General features: G+C 41.2%; 1 protein-coding gene across 2 annotated transcripts in view; it reads left to right on the top strand.

Annotated features, from left to right (window-relative positions):
- The first annotated feature begins 718 nt into the window (after positions 1-718).
- Positions 719-19,246, top strand: part of LOC147684692 (uncharacterized) — a 197,845-nt gene continuing 179,317 nt past the window's right edge. For both annotated transcript variants that reach the window (XM_086940528.1, XM_086940527.1), the window contains exons 1-3: positions 719-819; positions 9,631-9,730; positions 13,503-13,537. In XM_086940528.1, the coding sequence (XP_086796654.1) occupies positions 9,673-9,730; positions 13,503-13,537 (93 nt within the window). In that variant the 5' untranslated portion in view covers positions 719-819; positions 9,631-9,672. The remainder of the gene's footprint in view (positions 820-9,630; positions 9,731-13,502; positions 13,538-19,246) is intronic.

The raw sequence follows: 19,246 nt of genomic DNA, 5'->3' as shown, positions 1-19,246 counted from the left end.
TTAGTCGAATCTTGAGACCCCCCACTAAGTCATTACTGGAAGCTGAGGACCCAAGTCTAAGCATTTTCTATGATTTAAACCTCAAAAAATACACAAAAAACACAGAATTAAGCTTACATCAAACAAATGCACAAATGATTAAGATATAATGGAACTTATAATACGGCGGACAGGATATTCATTACGTTTGTGATGGAGTATTCCATCCGCCAAGATCGCAATCAGGTTATAAATATTTTATTTAAGTCACAAACATTTTTTTTAAATCTACATTTTAATGGGAAGGTTGGAGCTTTTCTAAATCAAATTTTGATGCAATTGCACTGCTCCCACGAATCAATCTTAGGATACTAACTTAATTTTCAGCTTCCAATTTTAAATTCCTTCCCATTTGCAGAGCGTTTTAAAAATTCCAGTGTACATTTAGTTTTATTTTGGATGGACACACTTTATTATTGTGTTTCAACATTATTTGTTTTTCTAAGTAGCTGTGGACCCCCTAAGATGGTTTCGGGGACCCTCAGGGTCCCCGAGCCACAGGCTGAGAATCACTGGTCCACATTGTTGGCACTGGTACTGAATGAATGTCATCTGTTCTGGGTGTCATTTGCCTACAGTCCTGATTGGTTGATTCTCGTGCTAAGCATTGATGTCAGAGTAAAAATCTCCCTGCACCGCATTCCATCCGGCCAGGCCCAGGTGGTGATTCTGAGAAAGGTATAAAAGGATGTCGCACTGTCCCTCGCTCACTCCACCGGTTCCTGCTGCAGTACATCTTCAGAGGCCCAGACATTGCCTTCTTGACACCTGACACGCACAGTAAGTTCAATGAACGAGCCAAATGAATGTCATCTCTGCCAAGCTCATATTTTATTTCAGCCTTTTTAGGATTATGTTTAAGTTTATTGCAATACAAAACTCATAAATTAATTTACAAACTTTTTTTGCAAACTATATTCACAAATTATTAGTATCATGAACAAAACACGAGAACAGAAAATAAAACAGAGCTACTGAATAGCTTTGTATTTTTTCATAGTTTTTAACGTTTGTAATCTTAAATTTTACGTAAAATGATGTAACTTTGTCAATTAATTACAATTTGGGTATTAATTACAATTTGATTCCTGGCTATATTTGAAGATATGCATTCTGGAAAGAGCCACCGTGAGGGACAAAGAAAGCAGGTGCAGTGAAAAAACACGTCTGGCAGAACACAACCCAGAATATAGTCTTGTTTTTCTGGGAGTGCACCCTTGAGCTTTGGTTAATCTTTCCTTTTTGGGGAGAAGTCGGAAATTTTTACGCCTCACATTTTAGACGCTTCTGTGATTTTTGGGGAAAGTAGCAGCCTTTGGTTAGTTGAGTTGGCGGTCAATATCCCGTTTTTGTTTTTAATTTCTACGGGCAAATACGGAAGTCGGAGCAACCAATAGGATTTATTGGAATCCTGGTGCGAGCACAGAGATTGGAGGGAGGAATTGAGGGAGCCGCACAAAGATAACAATCAAAACATTAACCACTTTAAAGCTCCTAGTTCCAAAGTAAAACATTGAACTCACTGCAAACCGTGGAACTCTTTGACTTTCAAGTTTTGGGCTTTTCTGAACTTTAAGTGGAGTGAAAAATTAATCTTGGATTTCTGATCTAAGTAGTTAACTCCACCTGTAAAGTCGAATTACCGACCCTGCTGCCTGGTTTTGCATGCGGGGTGAGAGAGGGAAATTGGACGACTATGGCCCTGAACACATCGGAGTACATGCGAAAGGCACCCCTCAATTTCTGGGGGCACAGAACGACCCATCACATCAATGACCACTATCTTTCCATAGGGAAAGCCTTCATGGTGCCCACTAAATGACCAATCCCAACCCGAAAATCTATGCCACAGTTGTGAAATTAGCCATGCCAAGGCAAGTAGTTGTGTCTTTTTACTGGGACACCGTTTTTTTTATAGCTTCCCTGTCGTCTTTTCAGGAATCGTTTGGATCCCCATGTCCTCGGTGACTGTTTCACAAGAAACGATTGGAAATTAATTGCAAGTGGCAGAGTGCCGGAAGGTCTCTCCCGAAATAGGTCTGCGTGCACTGTTGAGGGCGTGTGCACTTTTCCCCCGAAAGTGGTAATTTGGAAGATAGTTCAGTGGGTTAATGCTGGCTCTGCAGAGATCTTTGAGTGACCCGTAGGTCACAGGACTGCATTCCCACAGGACTGGTACAACCCTGTGTCTTTCCAACGACTCGTTATTAGACCGCTCCGGGGCACCCGGAGAAGTCGTGCTCTGTAAAGCAATCTATAATTTAAAGATTGTGCAGGTGAAAGGAAATGAATGAAGTCAGCATGTCACTCCAGCGTTTACAACACCACGCCCGTGTAAAGTACACATCGAAAGCTTCTGCCAGGTGAGAGGTGTCTCTGCAGAATTTACAGAACAGTCTTGTTAAAATAGTTTTGCTCTGTATTCATTTAAACCCCAATGTGCACTCCCCCCTCATCTCCCCCTCTCCTTCAGCCCCCCCAGCCCCACCAGCGGGCGCCACCGAGGACTCGGGGTCCCCGCTCCTGATCTGGGAGTGGGGTTGGAAGTCCAGTAGGTGTCCGTGTGTCTGTCACCCCAGAGGACGTGCAAGAGCTCATATAGCGCATACCAGCAACTGAAACGCCTCAAGGCGCATTAGTGAATCGAGGGTGCGGAATCGGTGTTGGTAAAAGGTGCCTTGGTGAGAGTACAAGAATTTCAGGTCCGCCAAGGCGCCACCTGTTTCCTCACACTGCGTCTGATGGTGCATGAAACCGTCCCGGGCGGGTGAAGAACACTGCATACTTAATGCCCATGCAATCACTGGCCTCTCTGCTTAGGCGGCCAGACAGAATCACTGCCAATGCGAAAAAAGCTTGCATGAAGAAGCACAAGTTCATTTAATGCACACACTTCTCAATATTTCAGGTTCGCCTCTTTCTAAGTCATCTCAAGTTTGCCAGATCACATAGTTGGTCGAACAATTAGATACATCCATTTTCCTAGGATCATGGACTGTCAATCATACTTGGAGATGATTCTGTTTCCTCCTTCTGTCTAAAGCCCACCGGCCATGACACATCACCTGCCCGATGTGGCAGTGATGGGTGGATGGAGAGAGCGTAGAGGGTTGAAATGTGTGACATTTATTCCCTAACGGGTGTGTAGGGCCTTTGAGAAGCACTGATCGAGAGAGCGCAAGGAGGTGGATGGAATACTTGTCTGCCACGATGATGGCTTCAGTGGTTGGACCAATGGATTAGATCCCCAAAAAGAGAGAGATGGGACCAAAGACCTCTCCAAACCTTCCTCTATAAAAAGGAGGATTCAATTTCTGATCTTCTGCCCCAGGGCTTCGCCTCAATACTCCTGCAGCGGGGAACGCCACCAAACATTAGAACCATTCCATCACATTAAGGCCCTTCCTGGTGGCCTTCTGGGCCTGCCTCTGTGTCAGCGAGGTACGGGTTGAGACACAGGAAATAACACCAGAGTAGCCATCATTATCTTTCCTTGACTAAGAGATCCGATGGCGTTTACAGACAGTGCGGAACCCGGCAGCACCTCTGGAATGAGGGGGGTCCATGATGGACCTTCACATTTCCATGGGCCTGGCACTAGCTGGCCGACAGCCAGATGATGTGGGAACCCATTTGTATGGTACGTGGTGACCTCAGCGATAAGAGTCCACTATCTATATCACGGCCTCGACATGAGGGGCCTTCACTGAAACGCGGGAATAGAAAAATGGTGCGACATTGAGATCACTTGGACATCTCAGAGACCTGATAAAAGGAGTAAAGAGGACTAGAAGAGGGGCAGCTGGAAGGGCAAAAAGACAGAAGACTTGGGGGCTTTGAGGAACCTCTGGGGATTTCTCCTTGGACCTAATTCTTAGGTGTTGTTGCAAAACAGAAGGAAGCTTCTTGGGAGCGCATCTAATGGAGCAATCAGTCCCATGCAATGTGTATATATCTTTTGCTTAATAAAAATAAGTAATTATAAAAAATACCCATAGATTGCTATGTTTGTGGGATTCCAGGAATGAGACAAGATTTGGTCAAAGGCTCAAACCAGCTCCATTCGTGGTGCGAGGGTGTGTGAGAGAAGAGAGGCATTGCTATATTATATTGTAATATTTATCTAAGAGAGGGATGGAGTTGGAGCTGCTTCCACAGTAGGACCCCACGGTGAAACATGAAATAAGAAACAGAAATAAAACAATTGTAGCAAATAAAAAACAGCGTGAAATATTTCTTTAGAAACTTCAATGTGATGAGAAAGATGCGTTTACAAATTTTAAAATTGAAGTTCGGAAAAGAAAATAGTGAACACTGGCATGGTGTGGAGAGAGGCTGTTAGTGAGGGATGTGATAGAGAAGGGAATTCAAGGTTATGCACTGGAAAATAGGCCCCAAAATCAGCCAAAATAGGGGAGCCAGGGAAGCTCTAAAGGGTAATGGAGAGGTGTGGAAAGTGGGCTTTCGTGGTTTGTTCCTGAAAAGCAACACAACATTTTTGTGGTCAAGTAAGTTCCTTGTTTTCGTACCTTTATTATTACTTATCACGGTTGTGGTGAAGTGTTAGGCTCGTGGTAATGTCTTTCGGTAGTATCGCGTTGTTTGACATATATAACCCACAGCTCACACCACTATCATTAAACCACTGGAAAGACCCACTCAGGTCTTTTTCGCCTGACCCTTGTCCTCCTTCCTTTAGGAAGACAAAAATATACTCTTTACCGTCGCGTAAATAAATACACATTAAAACCTTAAATTATGTCCCTTCCTGGCCTCACAATTTCTTCATAGGCTCTAAACTAGGGGTGTTCAATGTGCGTCCAGGAGGGCCGGATCCATGCCAGATTTTCAGAATAATCTGAATTAGGAAGCGAGTTCTATGGAGTTTCATTGTGTCCAAAATGTATCCTATGTGGATATCCCAAAATTCTACCCTGGATCCGGTCCACCTTATTTTGGACACCCCTGGTCTAAGCACTCTTCTTTGGCACATACTCTGACCCTGAGAGGGACTCCTTCCATTTTTATTAATTTATTTATTTGAAGAGTTTTATACTTTCAGTTTCCTCATTACTTACTCTTTTGGTTATATGTATGTTCTCTAAGCAAGAACGAAAAGGTAACAACTGTCATTTTCACAAGTTTTCCTGTGTGTGACAAAAACATGCATGTCACACTGTGTGGCCCTGGCTATCTTCAAGTGCAGCAGCGGTGACGCAAGCACTGGTTTGCGATTCCCGGAAGCGGATCCTCACGTCTCGTGAAGATGGGGTCGTCCTTTGTTTTAATTGATGACTAAGTCATAAAGGCGTGATCTTTGGTTCGGCTGCTCCTTGAAATCTTTTCAAGGGTGTCATATCCTGGTACATACACTAAGTCACATCATGTCACACCCATGTCATCTCAGGTTATGAAACATCTAGAGCCCACATCACAAAGTGAGTCTATTCTTGGCATAGTTCCCATTCAGTAGGTGGAAAAACTGACACCATGGAATTTGGGAAGGACTTTTTTAATATGCTTTTTATGAGCCACCAAGAATCATTAGTTCATCATAAGATACAGACTGGGTGTACTAAAAATGGCCTTCACTGTTGCGGAAGAGCAAGTCTTCCTACTTAGTACATGAAACAACCAGGAGGTTGGTCCCCAAGTTGACATTGTGCGCCTAACATGATGTATATAGTAATTGTATCTTCTGTACTATATGTTAGTTTTATATTCTTTGTATTTTATGAATTCACTGTAATTTTTATGCGAAAAATAAATGTTTTTTTACTTTATGTAAGTGTTTTATTATGCAGCTGATTGCTAAGATTTTTATTAATCAAGCAATAAAGATTTACTTTACTTACTTACCATGAAACAACCAAGCCCCATGGGCGCGGCTCAAAATGCTCTAGTCAATTAAGTGATCTAGAATAATGATAAGAAAACTGGTAAATATTCTTCCTGTTGTAATAAACCCACTACCACACCCTACCCACGAATATATTAACCAAGAGAATAGGTTAGTCATATATGATATGTAAATCTAATTGTCAATTTTTAATTTGGGTCATTCTGAGTATATTGAAGACAAAAGTAGATAGGGTATTATATTATGTTTAACTGTTTTATTAACTTGTGATCTTCAAACGTTGGCTTAATGCAAGATTTTGGAAAACAGTGACTAGTCGACATGTGTTTCGCCCCAAAGCGGCATGCAGGCCTGGGGCTTTTTCAAGGCTATAACACAATGGGCATAGATGGGTTATAATCTTCAGAAATTGGACTTAATGGGAGAAAATATTTCAGTTTGTCCAACCTGGGTAACTTGTAGAAAGAAGGTGATCTCTGATTGTCAGGAGAAAGGTAGTCTGTTGTTCCTGAGGACCTAGTCACGGAAAAGGTACTACCTGTGTCCATTTCTGTGGTTTTATTCACAGCGCTATGATTGTGGTAACAAATTCACTACTGAGATTGTGGAAAATTTAAACTGAACAAAAGATTTAAACATATCTAAAGGATTTGATCAAGTTCATCAACTTGACATTCCACAGAAAAGCCTTTTCAGCAGAAAGGTTATGCATGCCCAGCTTAGCGTTTTGTAAAAGCTTTCCCTGAGGTTTATAGCACTGTACATCTCTTATATTGTGGTGCTAATTGCTATTTTGAGCAGATAATGTATTGTTCATGTCGTTTTGTTTCAATACTTTATTCAATTTCATAATAAAATCATAAAAGTGCAGTGCATTACATTATAAAATCTGAGTACACAAACATATAATAAAAACAATTCATAAAACAGAGAATTTCTTTTAAAAAAACAATACCCAATGCTAATCAAGAGGAATTTAAAATGTTCTTTCTAGCATAAAATAACAACCCACAAAAAACTTGACATACTACGGCATATCTCCATAGTAGGCAAAGATTGTGGTTAAAGATGAGCAGGACTGCATTGTGTGAAGTTGAGCGGTCTTAAAATGGGAAGAATATCACGTTTGCTCAGATTGTTATAAAATTTGCAGAAAAGAACTACACCCACAGTATTGCATCATTATTAGCAGGTATTTGACATATGCACAACTTCTGATGGGAAATATCAACAATACTGTAGATCTGTTAAATGTGAGGCCCAGTAAGTTTGTTCAAAAAGCTCATACAAACATTTAAAAGTTTGTGGTATGGGGATCTGAAAGGTACTCAACACATGTGGGCCTTTCAGACTTCCAATGGGGGATGTATTACAAGTCCACCAGCAGTTAAGATATCTAGTGGGCATCTCACACCAACGTGTACCCTAAAAACCTCAACAGGGCATTGGTGCCTAAGTAAAGCCGAGACTAAGTTTAGATGGATCTCCACAGTTGAGTACTCTGTTACCAGAGCCCCAGCTACAGATACAGTAGAAAAGCGCCCCAGGCTTGGGAGGGACAGCAATGCCAACAATGAGGTTCACCTAGGACTGAAAAGGGCAGTATTTGGGTGTGACGTCCAAATACTCCACTTTTCAAACCAAGAGGACATCTTAATTGCCCTGATCCAGACTAACAGGTCCAAGAACAGGGTTGTGCACTTTCTGCAAAACTTATTCTTGAAAAGAATATGAGAACAAACAAGATGGTTGCAGTGGTTGTAAGCAAGTGGACAATTTGGCACATGTAATATATTGCAGGTACCGCGAGACCTGGAAAAGATACTGGAACTCATCACCAAGTGTATTGAACAAGAATTCACAGAAGATATGTCCAACAATTCTTAGAGTTCTTAACATGGAAGAAGAAAATCTGAATGTGGTTTGAAAGAATATTAAGAGTGTCACAAACATAGAACAGAAAATATGAAAAGGTTATAGATGCATCATATTGTGATCTTCATGGTGGTGAAGAGCAAAGTTGCATGTTTCTATAGTTCTTTCTTAGCTGACCCTGATAAGCAGGATGGGAAGAAATGGATTACAGGAAACGAAATGTTATGTATTTTTAAATATGGTGGGAATGTCCAATGTAAATTCTGCACTAGTGTTACATCTTTTCTATGTGTTTATATATGTTTTATAAACACACAGAATACTGTTTACATGTTCAAAATCAGCACTAAAATGTAGGCGCCTGTGAAATTCCTGTAATTTCCTTTGTGGAAATGACACGAGATTCCTGAAAAATCATACAAAATTACACAAGCTACCGATTTGGCATTTTATGCTATTAGTAATCCGGTATATATCCTCATGTCCGAAACCGAGGCGGGGACACATTTTGCGATGAAAAATAGCAAAAAATCGTAAATAAATCGAGCAACAGCCATTCTGTTCTTTGGCGTTGTTCCCGTGCTCCCACAATAGGATTTGTACCCGAACAACATCTCACTTACCTGAGATGCAATAGTGTAATCTCACAGAGATTTATTTGTGCTGGTGTTTTCCGGTGCTCGGCACCGGTACCTATTTGTAAACACCATTACATATTTATGAGAAACACCCACATGATGGCGCTGTGTCTGTGTATTTTTAAGCAGCGGGTATTAGTGCAGCATTAACCAATGTAATATAGCGTTATAAAAATGATAAAGATTGAACTTAAACCTGCAGTTAAAAAATGAGTTGGGTCATGCAAGCTGCAGTGGACTAGTGAGTAATACCCTGGGCCCTGGTTCCTAATATTTTACAAATTAAGCACAGAATCACAGAAATATTCAATGTAAATAATGCAAAAAACCACTCCCATAACTTGACCTTTCAAATATATTTACCGAAATCTGCAAAGCCAAACCATTCCTGAATGTTACATGAAATTTCGATTCAGCAATTTCTCTTTCTCTCATGGACCATTGGAGTTTGGTTCTGCGTTCTAGGCAGGCGTATGGTCTAGAACTTTCTATTGTCTTGAAATATAGACTAAGGGGTCAAACTATGTTGTATCGTGAACATGATGTGTCGTCCAGAGAGAAATGTTTCACAGGTTGTTCATTTTGAGGATTTTAACGATGCGGAGAGTACTTGTTTTCTCATGAACTGGCGGTGTTATAAATTATCAATCCAATTGTAACCTTTTAAAAGTTCTTGCCATTTTTGTCGAATGTCATGTCATTTAATATACAATTTTTTTTAAAAAATAAGCAATATATAAACAAGTAACAAATAATAGAGGTGTACTGTATTCCCGTGCCCATGAATTCTTGCAACGTTTTCATGCAATTGTAACCTTTTTAAACGTTTCAATCCATTTGTATTTTTAGCATTTCGTGTTTCAAACTATTCATATTTTTTTATTAACAATACATTAAAAAAGTTTTTAAAAAACTATCTAGGAGCACATTGCACTAATATGCTGATGCACTCAGACGAGTTATATGCGATTAAAGAAAATGCAAACTTTAAAAAACTTTGTAGCCATTTTTGTGAAATGTAATGATCTTTATAGATATAATATATTCATATTTTTTTAAACCATATTAAAAAAAATAACCATGGTCGTGCATGCTCTTAATACTCATTGTCATGCAGTACAGTAACAGTGTGAAACCTAGTGCTTAGCAGATTCCATATGTTCAAGATGCAAGTAACATCTGCATGAAATCTAACAATGGTTGTCGTCTTTTCCGCAGTACTGACCCATCTCACAGGAGGAGCCCTCCACCCAGGACACGATGAGGGGGAAGGGCGGCCAGCCCATTCTCGTGGCCCTCACCACGCTCCTATTTTTAGGTAAGTCATTTGGTTCTCCCACTAAAAAACTATCCTCCTGAACTTAGCACCAGTTGTATTGGTAACTTTCCACCATTTCATGTTGCTTATAGGCAGACATAGAAGTAGCAAATCATCATTATTTAAAGATTGTTTATGTGCAGGAAGGGACACCTTCCTGCACATAAACAATCTTTAATGGCACTTTCTTCTTTCTATGTGTGCTGCAAATAGTATTGGTTGCTACAAGACCCGGGTGGTGAGGCGGGGGTGGACAAAAAGAGAAAAAAAAAACACTGACCTGAAAAGGAAGCTGCCTCTCTTTCGTCCCCTGTCCCTCCGACATCTTCCTGCACTCCCGGCCAGGAGCAGGAAGCACCCAGCCTCCCCATACCCAATCATAACACTGTAATGCAGCGTTGTGATTGGTCTGAGCGCTGTGGATCGGCGCTCAGATGGGGACTGGGAGGGTTTGCATGTTCCTCACCAGGCTGTGTAATGCATCTTAGTGATGAAGATGCAAAGTGCGGAGGACTGTTTGGCCGGCCCATGAGGGCCGGCAAAGCAGTTGTGTGCACTTCATGAGTGAAAACCACTCCTCTCCCTACTCCGCCAGCCCCGCCCCTGAAGTATACAGGAAAAAAAATGATACTAACAATAGTTATTATCATCTTATTTTTCCTTTTGTACAGTAAGTCAACACTCCTTCGCCTTAGCGTAGGAGCCGCCACTGGCTGCAGAATGCAGCACACATAGAAAAGGCAAAACACGAGGAGAAATAAAAGTATCCAGGCACTTTTGAAGTGAGACGAGAAGACACCAAAAGAAATGAAAACCCCATATAAAAGTGTCTGTTTCAAGAGCCAGGTTATGCCACTCCTGTCCAGGGGTGGCAGCTACTACTTAATTTGTGTCAGTGGTTTCCTGAGGGCATCGTTGATATTGACTTCAGATGACTGGGACTCTTCCTCTCCTCTGCACTGTCCCAATCAACTGTGGCTCCTATTGGAGCAGGCTCAATGCTGATTTGCATATGGCTGGGTCTAATCTGAGGTGGCATGGTGGTCAATACGGGATGGACTGGGATGCAATTAAAGTAATTGACAGTGGCTAAGAATTATTTAAGCATATCATCCATCCCTTTTTGGTAGTGTTCATTGTGACACCCTAAGTGTGAAGGATATGCACAGGTATGAGTCCCATACTCGGTGGAGCCCCGCAGTGCCCAAATAGGCTGAAACACCATTGGGTAGGTTGTGTTACGGTTCAGAGAAGAACTGGCTTGGTGTGTATGAGTCAGTTTAATCTGTGGTGGCATGGTGGGCAAACAAATTGATGGACTGGGGTAAAGCCCCAAGTAGTTACCAGTGGATGAGATTGAATCAAGGATTTTATCTGTCACTTGTTGTTCATTTACTGTGCAACAGGCGACAGCAGGAAGTCCATCTTTTATTTGACCACTAAGGTCTGCGAACTAGACGGAAGGTGGAGAACAAAGTGATTCTTCACTATTCTGTGTGTAGGCATCCTTCTTCTAGTCCCACAAACCATAGTGGAAGTAAAGGGAGGACTGTCGCTCTGCCACCTGCATGGTGTGCATGCTGCTGCATGGCCAGACGGACAGTACAGCCGATGGGCACGCCACTCTTATAGGCAGTAGAGGGCTCCTGGTTAGTCGGTAGGGATGCTGCTGCTGCTGATGTGACATGACCAAAAAATTAGCAAGGTAAGGCTGCCTTTCCAGCTCACACTCCATCCTCAGTTGGCCTCCAGAGAAAAACTCTACACATGATGCACTGTGTCCAGCATACATCCAGGAGGGCAACTACATGCCTTATTATCAACATAGACTCAGACTATGTAAACTACTTCAGCTTTATGTCAATATCTGCAAACTCTGTTGTTGATCAGGTCTTCCATAATCTTCTCTGGACACCCTTGACCAAGGGCCAATGTTTGTGTAGCACTGGAGTGAAGGAGAGCATATTGAAGCGCCATAGGTCATGGTGTGAGTGGGCCACGGAGACTAAGGGCCATATGTATCATCAAACTATTTTGCATTTCCTAAATAGAGTCTTTTAAGGAATCGCTATTTAGGAAATGCAAAATGGTATGTATGAACAAAATAGCATTTATTTGCGATTCCTTAAGCTTCCTTATTTGCGAATTCGCATTTTGCGAATTCGCAATTAAGGAATATTTTCCAATGCATTCCTATGGGCCAGGAGGCCCATATGAATGATTTCCAAATAATTCTCAAATTGCGAATTCGCAAATTGCTAATCGCAATTTGAGAATTTTTGCAAGGGTGCAGGGGTGTCTCAAGGACACCCTGCTGCACCCCTGTAAATTACATGTATGTGCATATGGCGCACATACATGCCCAATGGGCATGTATGTGCGTCATATGCCACTCTCACAAATGCACAATTGTGCATATTTACAAGAAATCGCAAATTACCACCAACTACAAGTTGGTGGTAATTTGCGATTCCTTAACCAATATTCACTAGCCAAAAATGCTACATACATAGCATTTAAGGAATCGCAAAATTGCGATTCCCTAAATGCTATGGCAAAATAAGGATTCGCACAAGTTTGCAATTCCTTATTTTGGGAATGTTTCATACATCCCAAAACATGCAAAAAGGCCCTTTGCCATTCGCAAAGTCCGAAATTCTGCGAATTTCGGCCTTTGCGAATCACAAAAGGCTTCATACATATGGCCCCAAGTGCTAAGTGAAATACCTTACTACTTCCACACAGGCGTCCCTTCATACACATAGGAATGCCACAGAGCATGCAGTCACCTCTGCCCTTATCTGCCACTCCTAGTGACAGGAGGGAGGTTTGGTGCAGGGCTTAGAAGAGCTTTTCATCTATCATGGCAGGAGCAGCAAGCTGCCTGAGCCTACTTTTGATGGGTGTGGTTGGTTGTCAGGGATGTATCTAGGTAAACATACATGGGCTGAACAGACCGTAGGGTTGAACAAAAGTGAGCATCCTTCAGGGCTTAGGAAAGCAACCATGGGCTTGATAAACCTACAACACAATGGACCTCCAGTGGCTTCAGAGAGTGCCTGTCATCCCTCCATCAGCATTAGCAAGAGTAATCCTGCTACAGGGCGCTGTCACCAATCCACTTTTGAAAGAACATTCTTGTAATGAAATAAAAATAGATTGTACAAACTGTAGTCCAATCCTCATCAAGAAAGTTGAAAGCCTATGTCATAAGCATGAAATAAAGAATTTCCAGTGTTATAAAGGAGGATTTAGGGTCCAAAGTCTCAGGTTAGTACAATCACATGAAGAAATAGAGTTTGGGTATTCGAGAAAACAATCTACATACATCTTTACATTTTTATTAGAAAACATCCTCGGGGCAAACTTTCAGCTTATAGCAGGCCCTAATTTAAGAAATGAATTGTTAAGACTAAAAATTGGTGTTCATCTAGGTTGGAAGAAGACGAATTTATATACAAGTAAAATAAAGGATTATCTTGTTAAAGGGTTATGTGAATATTTAGAGTTTTCTTCTAAGTTTGCCCATTATTATGCACAGGTAGAAAATGTCTTTTTTAAACCGGTATTTCTTCTAAGCGGCATTTTTTTCAGGAGACGCGCTTTGGGTTGCTGGAAATTGAATTGCGAAAGATTTGCATTGCCTAAAAACGAGTATACAAACTGGAATGGTTTCTTGAGCCTGATTATCTGTTTCAAACGAACCTCCATTTTGAAGTTACTTTATTGCAATGCAGAAGGACTAACCGTGTCTTTATTAACTTTCTTTTAGTTCACCATAATGAAGCTCAGGCAGAGGAACACACTGTAAGTATGATGGATTCGATTTTGCATATATCTCGCCTGTGTACTGCTTGTAAATTATAATATGGGAAGTTTATTTGATCTGAGTAACACATTTAATTTATTAACAACATATCAAGTTTACTACCGCCTTTACTTATGGTTTTCACAAAGTAATTCACAGGTGATTAACATAAAACACCCCAGATGTGTCAAATTCTGGTAAAAATCTGCCCTCTGGGGCCGTATCCTCGACAAAAATGACACTAAACATTCAAATCGCTAAGGAAATTTAGAGGAACTTTTTCACATTGAAAAAAGGTAGGGCGGGGTGTCCACAGACGATGATGAGGGAAAATGAAATTTAAAAAAGAACACCACTTACCTTGCGCTCGCCGCATCACCGAGTCGGCGATGCAGTGAGCGCAAGGTAAGTAGAGTCTTTCTTTTTATTTCATTTTCCCTCTTTGTCTGTTGACTCTTCCCCACCCTGCCCCACCGCTCTTCCCTGCACGGGCCGCTCCTGCTGGGAGGGCAAGCTTCCAGTGCAAACCCTGTGCTAAACAAAGCACAGTGACCACTGCGAGGCTGTGTGTCTTTTAGAATGCCAACGCAGCTGATGAAAATGTGGGTGCTACACTGAATTGCTTGAAAAAGTATGAGGGCTTGAGTTAGACTGCATTCATAATAAGGCAGATACCCTTCACATTTGTGATGGAGTAACCTTCAGTCAATAACTCTAAATCTGGGCTATTGAACAAATTGTCCACTAAAATCAACACCGGCCATCCCTGCATTTGATTCACAGTACCGATATACATATGACCCGTATCTAGGTCCATTTATGGTCATCCTGGGTCAAACCCAGTTCCCAATTTGCCAAATCAGAATGACTACTCACTTCAAACACCCATTTTCAGCCACTACCACGGCACAGTGTGTTCAATCTACTGGGTCTCCTGGACCTGCCAAAACAGCTAGCGATGGGCATTAATTGAAGGCCACTGTTTTAGAGAATCTCTACTGTCCCATATGATACAAAGAAGCCAGTAACATGCAACAGCTCAGGCTTTAGCTGCTGTACTGTAGTTGCCCTAATTAGTGTTTAGATACAGCTTCTGCACCTTGGCTGTCAGATGCCTGCTTTATTGTGGCTTCCGCCACAACAACAATCCCAACAGCTAAAGGTGAGCGGTAGAGGCACATGCATAATAACAACTGTTAACGCTAAAGTATGAGGATTAATAGAACAAAGAAAACTGAGAAACCACATTGGAGAAAGCCAAAGGCCAGATTCAGAGTTTGGCTGACAGGGTAAGCTGACTGCCAAATGCTGCATCCGTCTGCCTCATTTATAGCTGGGGAAACACTTCTCTAGTGGCCCAACAGAGTCAGGGCTGTCGAAGGAAGGACAGTTCATCATCTGCCCTATTGACGGTTAATCAACTAATGTCTTTTTTACCCCGTCCATTCACCCCAAAAAATACAAGATATATATATATATATATATATATATATATATATATATATATATATATATATATATATATATATATATATATATATATATATATATATATATATATATATATACATACACATACACACACACACAGCCATGGGATATCTTAAATTTAATTTTTCACCAACAGTGCATCTTATAAGAGGGACAGTTGACACGTTTCGGCGCTTGCATTCCACATATATGCCCAAACGAAGCAGAGAACATATATTGATTGAGATATGATCTGCTTCTGCAGCCATTGCTCGGTAATCAAGATGTCACTGCACCCGGTCTGGTTCCAGCTACTACACTGTGGCTGCAACTAGTATACTATGGTCTAGCTCTAGTTGTAGCTGCAATGCAGATGCTTTGTATTTTTTTCAAGGCATCCACTTGCCTCCCCTGATTGCAGGCATGGAATATGTATAGGGGGAAGTGCTGTTCCCTGCTCTAGTTACATATCCTGTGCCGATGATCTGCAGTTTCAGCACCACTTCTTCTGCCAACCAGTGGTGGTGATGCGTATGGATACAGTTTCAACCATTGCGATTGATATGGAAGTTGAAATACTTAATTTTGTGGAGTGCGACTGAAATGTAACTCGATGTAGTATGGTGGGGGTATGCCTAAAATGCTGCACCATGTTGCATTTTCTGAGGCTTTACTGTAAATGTATTTGCACTTCCAAAGTTCCATTTTGAATGGAGTACTGTAATGCAGAATGCTTTCTTCTTTTCAATTCTGGGGGAAACTGAGGGAAGTCACCAAGATAACAGCATCATGTAACTCATGCATGCATTTGAAAAAACTCCACCCTTATTAAATGATTACAATTTTGCATTCAAATTTGCTGTGACAAACTCTGACATTGTTTCAGTATTGGATATGAGGTCAGTCTTGGGGAACAGGTAATCTCCCAAATAAAAACATTTGGTCTAGAGCAGAAGATCCCAGGCACAAAAGTAGCAGGGTTTCACCTAACTGTACCAATTCCTAGCCCCTTCTAAGCTCCCTATGGGACTGACAATCCACCACTATTCTAGGTCCATCCCCACCTGGAACCTGAGTTAACCCAGCCTTCTTCCTCGCTGGACCCTACTTCACCCGGGAATTAGCAATAGATAGCGGGTGAGGAACATGATTGAACTTGATGCAACACAATCAGCATTGAATGGGTATGCTGTTAATACAGCACAGTGTTAGAGTATTCTTTGGTGATGAGTACTCATCCCAAATCAAAAAAATATTTTGGGTTAGATCAGAGGATCCTAGGCACATAAGACAAAGGGGTTCACCTTACTGTCCCCATTCATAACCCTTTCAAAGCTCCTCAAGGACTTATAAGTCCACCTCTTCTGTATGTCTAAATCTATCTGGAATATACAAATCTCTAGAAGTTTTTTTCCACTTATCCATGATTGAACGTGATGCAAAAACCAATAAAAAAGTGAATGCATCCCTAATCATCCAAAAATACACATGTTGATTGAACCTTGCTTCCAGAACAAAGGTGGAGATGCTCCAAACTTGCGACTTTAGGACAGCTCAAGTGTCATGTGCTTAATTAATCTTGCTTGAGCTTGATAAGGCAGTGTAAAGCGCTGATGTCCATATGCGCACCAGAACTTCCACAAGCTGAAACTGGTGGGTTGATACTGTAAAACAGTGTCAGTGTGAGGTGGACACAAAGATAACTGTGATGGGATTATAATGGTTTCCAAATCACATGCAATGAAGCAGCACACTAAGCGGGTTTACGGGTACAGACCTACAAACCCAGGGTGCACTCATTTACTCTTGCACACTTAAACATCCTCTGATGTTTAAGCATTTGGGCAATCTTAATGACAGTCACATCATTGAATGCATGGTCATCAAAGGTTCCAGGCAGTGAAAAATAAGCCTCACTTCTGTCTGCCCATAGATGCCCAATGATTATTTGAAAGGGTTGCCTTGTACACTGTATGTCACACGGGTAGTAGGAGTGCAATCTCTAAAATCCTCATACAACTGTCCTTTTCCCCCCATAAAAGGCCACATGTGACCATTTTCCCCCAACATGTTATGTCTAACAACTCTGACTCGACATCCATGAATCCCAGGGTGGCGAGCAGTGGGTCCACTGTCACTGAGAGCCTTTAATATTCTAATACTGAATCTCAACACAAATTTTGTCACAGCAAATTGGAAACCAAAAATATAATCCACATAAGGGTTTTATACCCCATCCCTTTCTATTTTCCAGAGTTCTACTGCAATGGCAGAACCCGCCCCGACAGCGGCACCAGTCTCTGGAGTTACCACCCGCACCCCTGGGACAATGGTTACTGTCATTTCTACCACAAGAACCATCTGGACTCCTAGCGCAGCTACAACTACATCATCTTTAGGAATATTCATAGTGGAGATGCCAGCTGTAAGTCAATGCTCTGACTCTGGCTCGACACTGCTCCTTTAAGGATGCCTCTTCCCATAAACCAACCATTGCCCCCATGGTCCATTATGGCAGGGCAAACAGGGGTGGTGCGGTTGAGATTCATGATGTGGTGGGTAGAGATAGGAAAATGGATGGGACTGTGTTGCCTAACAGTTGACCAAACAAATGCTTTGGCTATTATATTCTTCCTATCATAACCCTTGCTTCCCTCAACCTGCCATTCTTATCACTAAGGAGCACAATATGTATTTTACATCCTTTTTTTTTTTGTTTTTTGTTTGTTGTCCTCATATTCGCCCTTGGTGACCATATAGTAACAGAAAGATAGAGGAGATGACAGGAACACTGACCCAGATATACTGGGGGGGGGGATATTAGCGATTCCTACCGGAGTACCCCGCAGTGCATAGCATCAACCTCTTATTCGCCACGTGGTACCATCTAGGCTAACATGCTGCTATATAATACCCACTTTGTATCCAAAATCACCCTTGTAGGGTATGTGTAGCCAAAGGGGACCAGTTGAGGAGACCCTTCCAAGCAGCGTAATCATAGGACATGGGGAAAAAAAAAAACATGCTATTATATTCCATGATTACTAATTCAATAGAAGCCAAAATCTTCTCTTATTTGTATTTTACATCCTTCCAAAATGAGCCCTGTATGTCACTTGAGCTAATGTTGTGTAAAACTCACATGTACTGAACAGTGTACATCTTAATTATTCCTGTGGCATGGCTGACACCTGCCATTGAAAATGAATAATGCCAATTTAATGCCATTTGACTAACAGCTATCCAAACATTTTAAGTATGCTTCAATACATTCTGAAACTTGATGCCCATTCATTATCTAACCCTAGACCAATGCTTTTTAACCTTTTGACTTCTGTAGATCCACACTTGAATACAGGGACCTCCACTGAGTATTTACTGGAAGCCGAGGACCCTGACCTAAGCATTTTCCATAATTTAAACCGGAAAACATTACATCAAAAAAACTAATGAATCAAATATATGAATGATAAAATATTTAATTTGATTCGCAAGCAAATATAAAAAAATCAACATTTAAAATGTAATGAGAATGTTGGAGCTTTTCTAAATTGAATGGAGGCCACGAATCCTCCATACTGTTTTCCGTTTGATGCAGTGTCACTTCTCTCATGAATAAATCTGAGGATGCAAACCTAGGGGCAGATTTCTAAGCCCCTTGCGCCACTTTTGCGTCACTTTTCCCATGTTAAAAAATTACGCAAAAGTGGCGCAAGGGCCTTGTAAATAAGCCCCCTAATTTTTAGCCTATAGTTTCAAACTCCTTCAGATTAACAGAAAGTTTTAACATTTTCAAATCTACATTTTGCTTATTTATTTATTTACACTTTATTAATTTGTTAATATTATTACATTTTCTAAGCAGTCACCTTTGATTAGTCTTCTCGGACCGCCGGGAGCCCCGGGACCACAGGTTAAGAACCACTGTCCTAGATGATCCAGTTTATATGTGAAATATTTACATAATATGGCATATTTTAGTGATAGGATTTTCTAAAGATAGTGTATTTCTGGCATGAATCCCTTCTTCAGAAGCGACTTCTGAAGAAGGGCTTGTAATCTGATCACAAAATAAAAGCTAGGGCCTTTCCTCTTCAAGTGAAAAGATGATAAGGATTTGATTCTCCATCTGTACTTGCAGCAAACACTCAGAAACCCATGTTCACTGGTACTCCTTTATCAATCCTTGTTCTGTTCCCATTGACTACTAAAGTAAAGGAGCAAGGACAAATGCCCTG

Source organism: Lissotriton vulgaris, chromosome 10 (assembly GCF_964263255.1).
Source record: "Lissotriton vulgaris chromosome 10, aLisVul1.2, whole genome shotgun sequence".
Taxonomy (NCBI): Eukaryota; Metazoa; Chordata; class Amphibia; order Caudata; family Salamandridae; genus Lissotriton; species Lissotriton vulgaris.
Note: the sequence above shows the minus strand (reverse complement) of the source record. Positions and strands in the feature narration are given on the sequence as shown.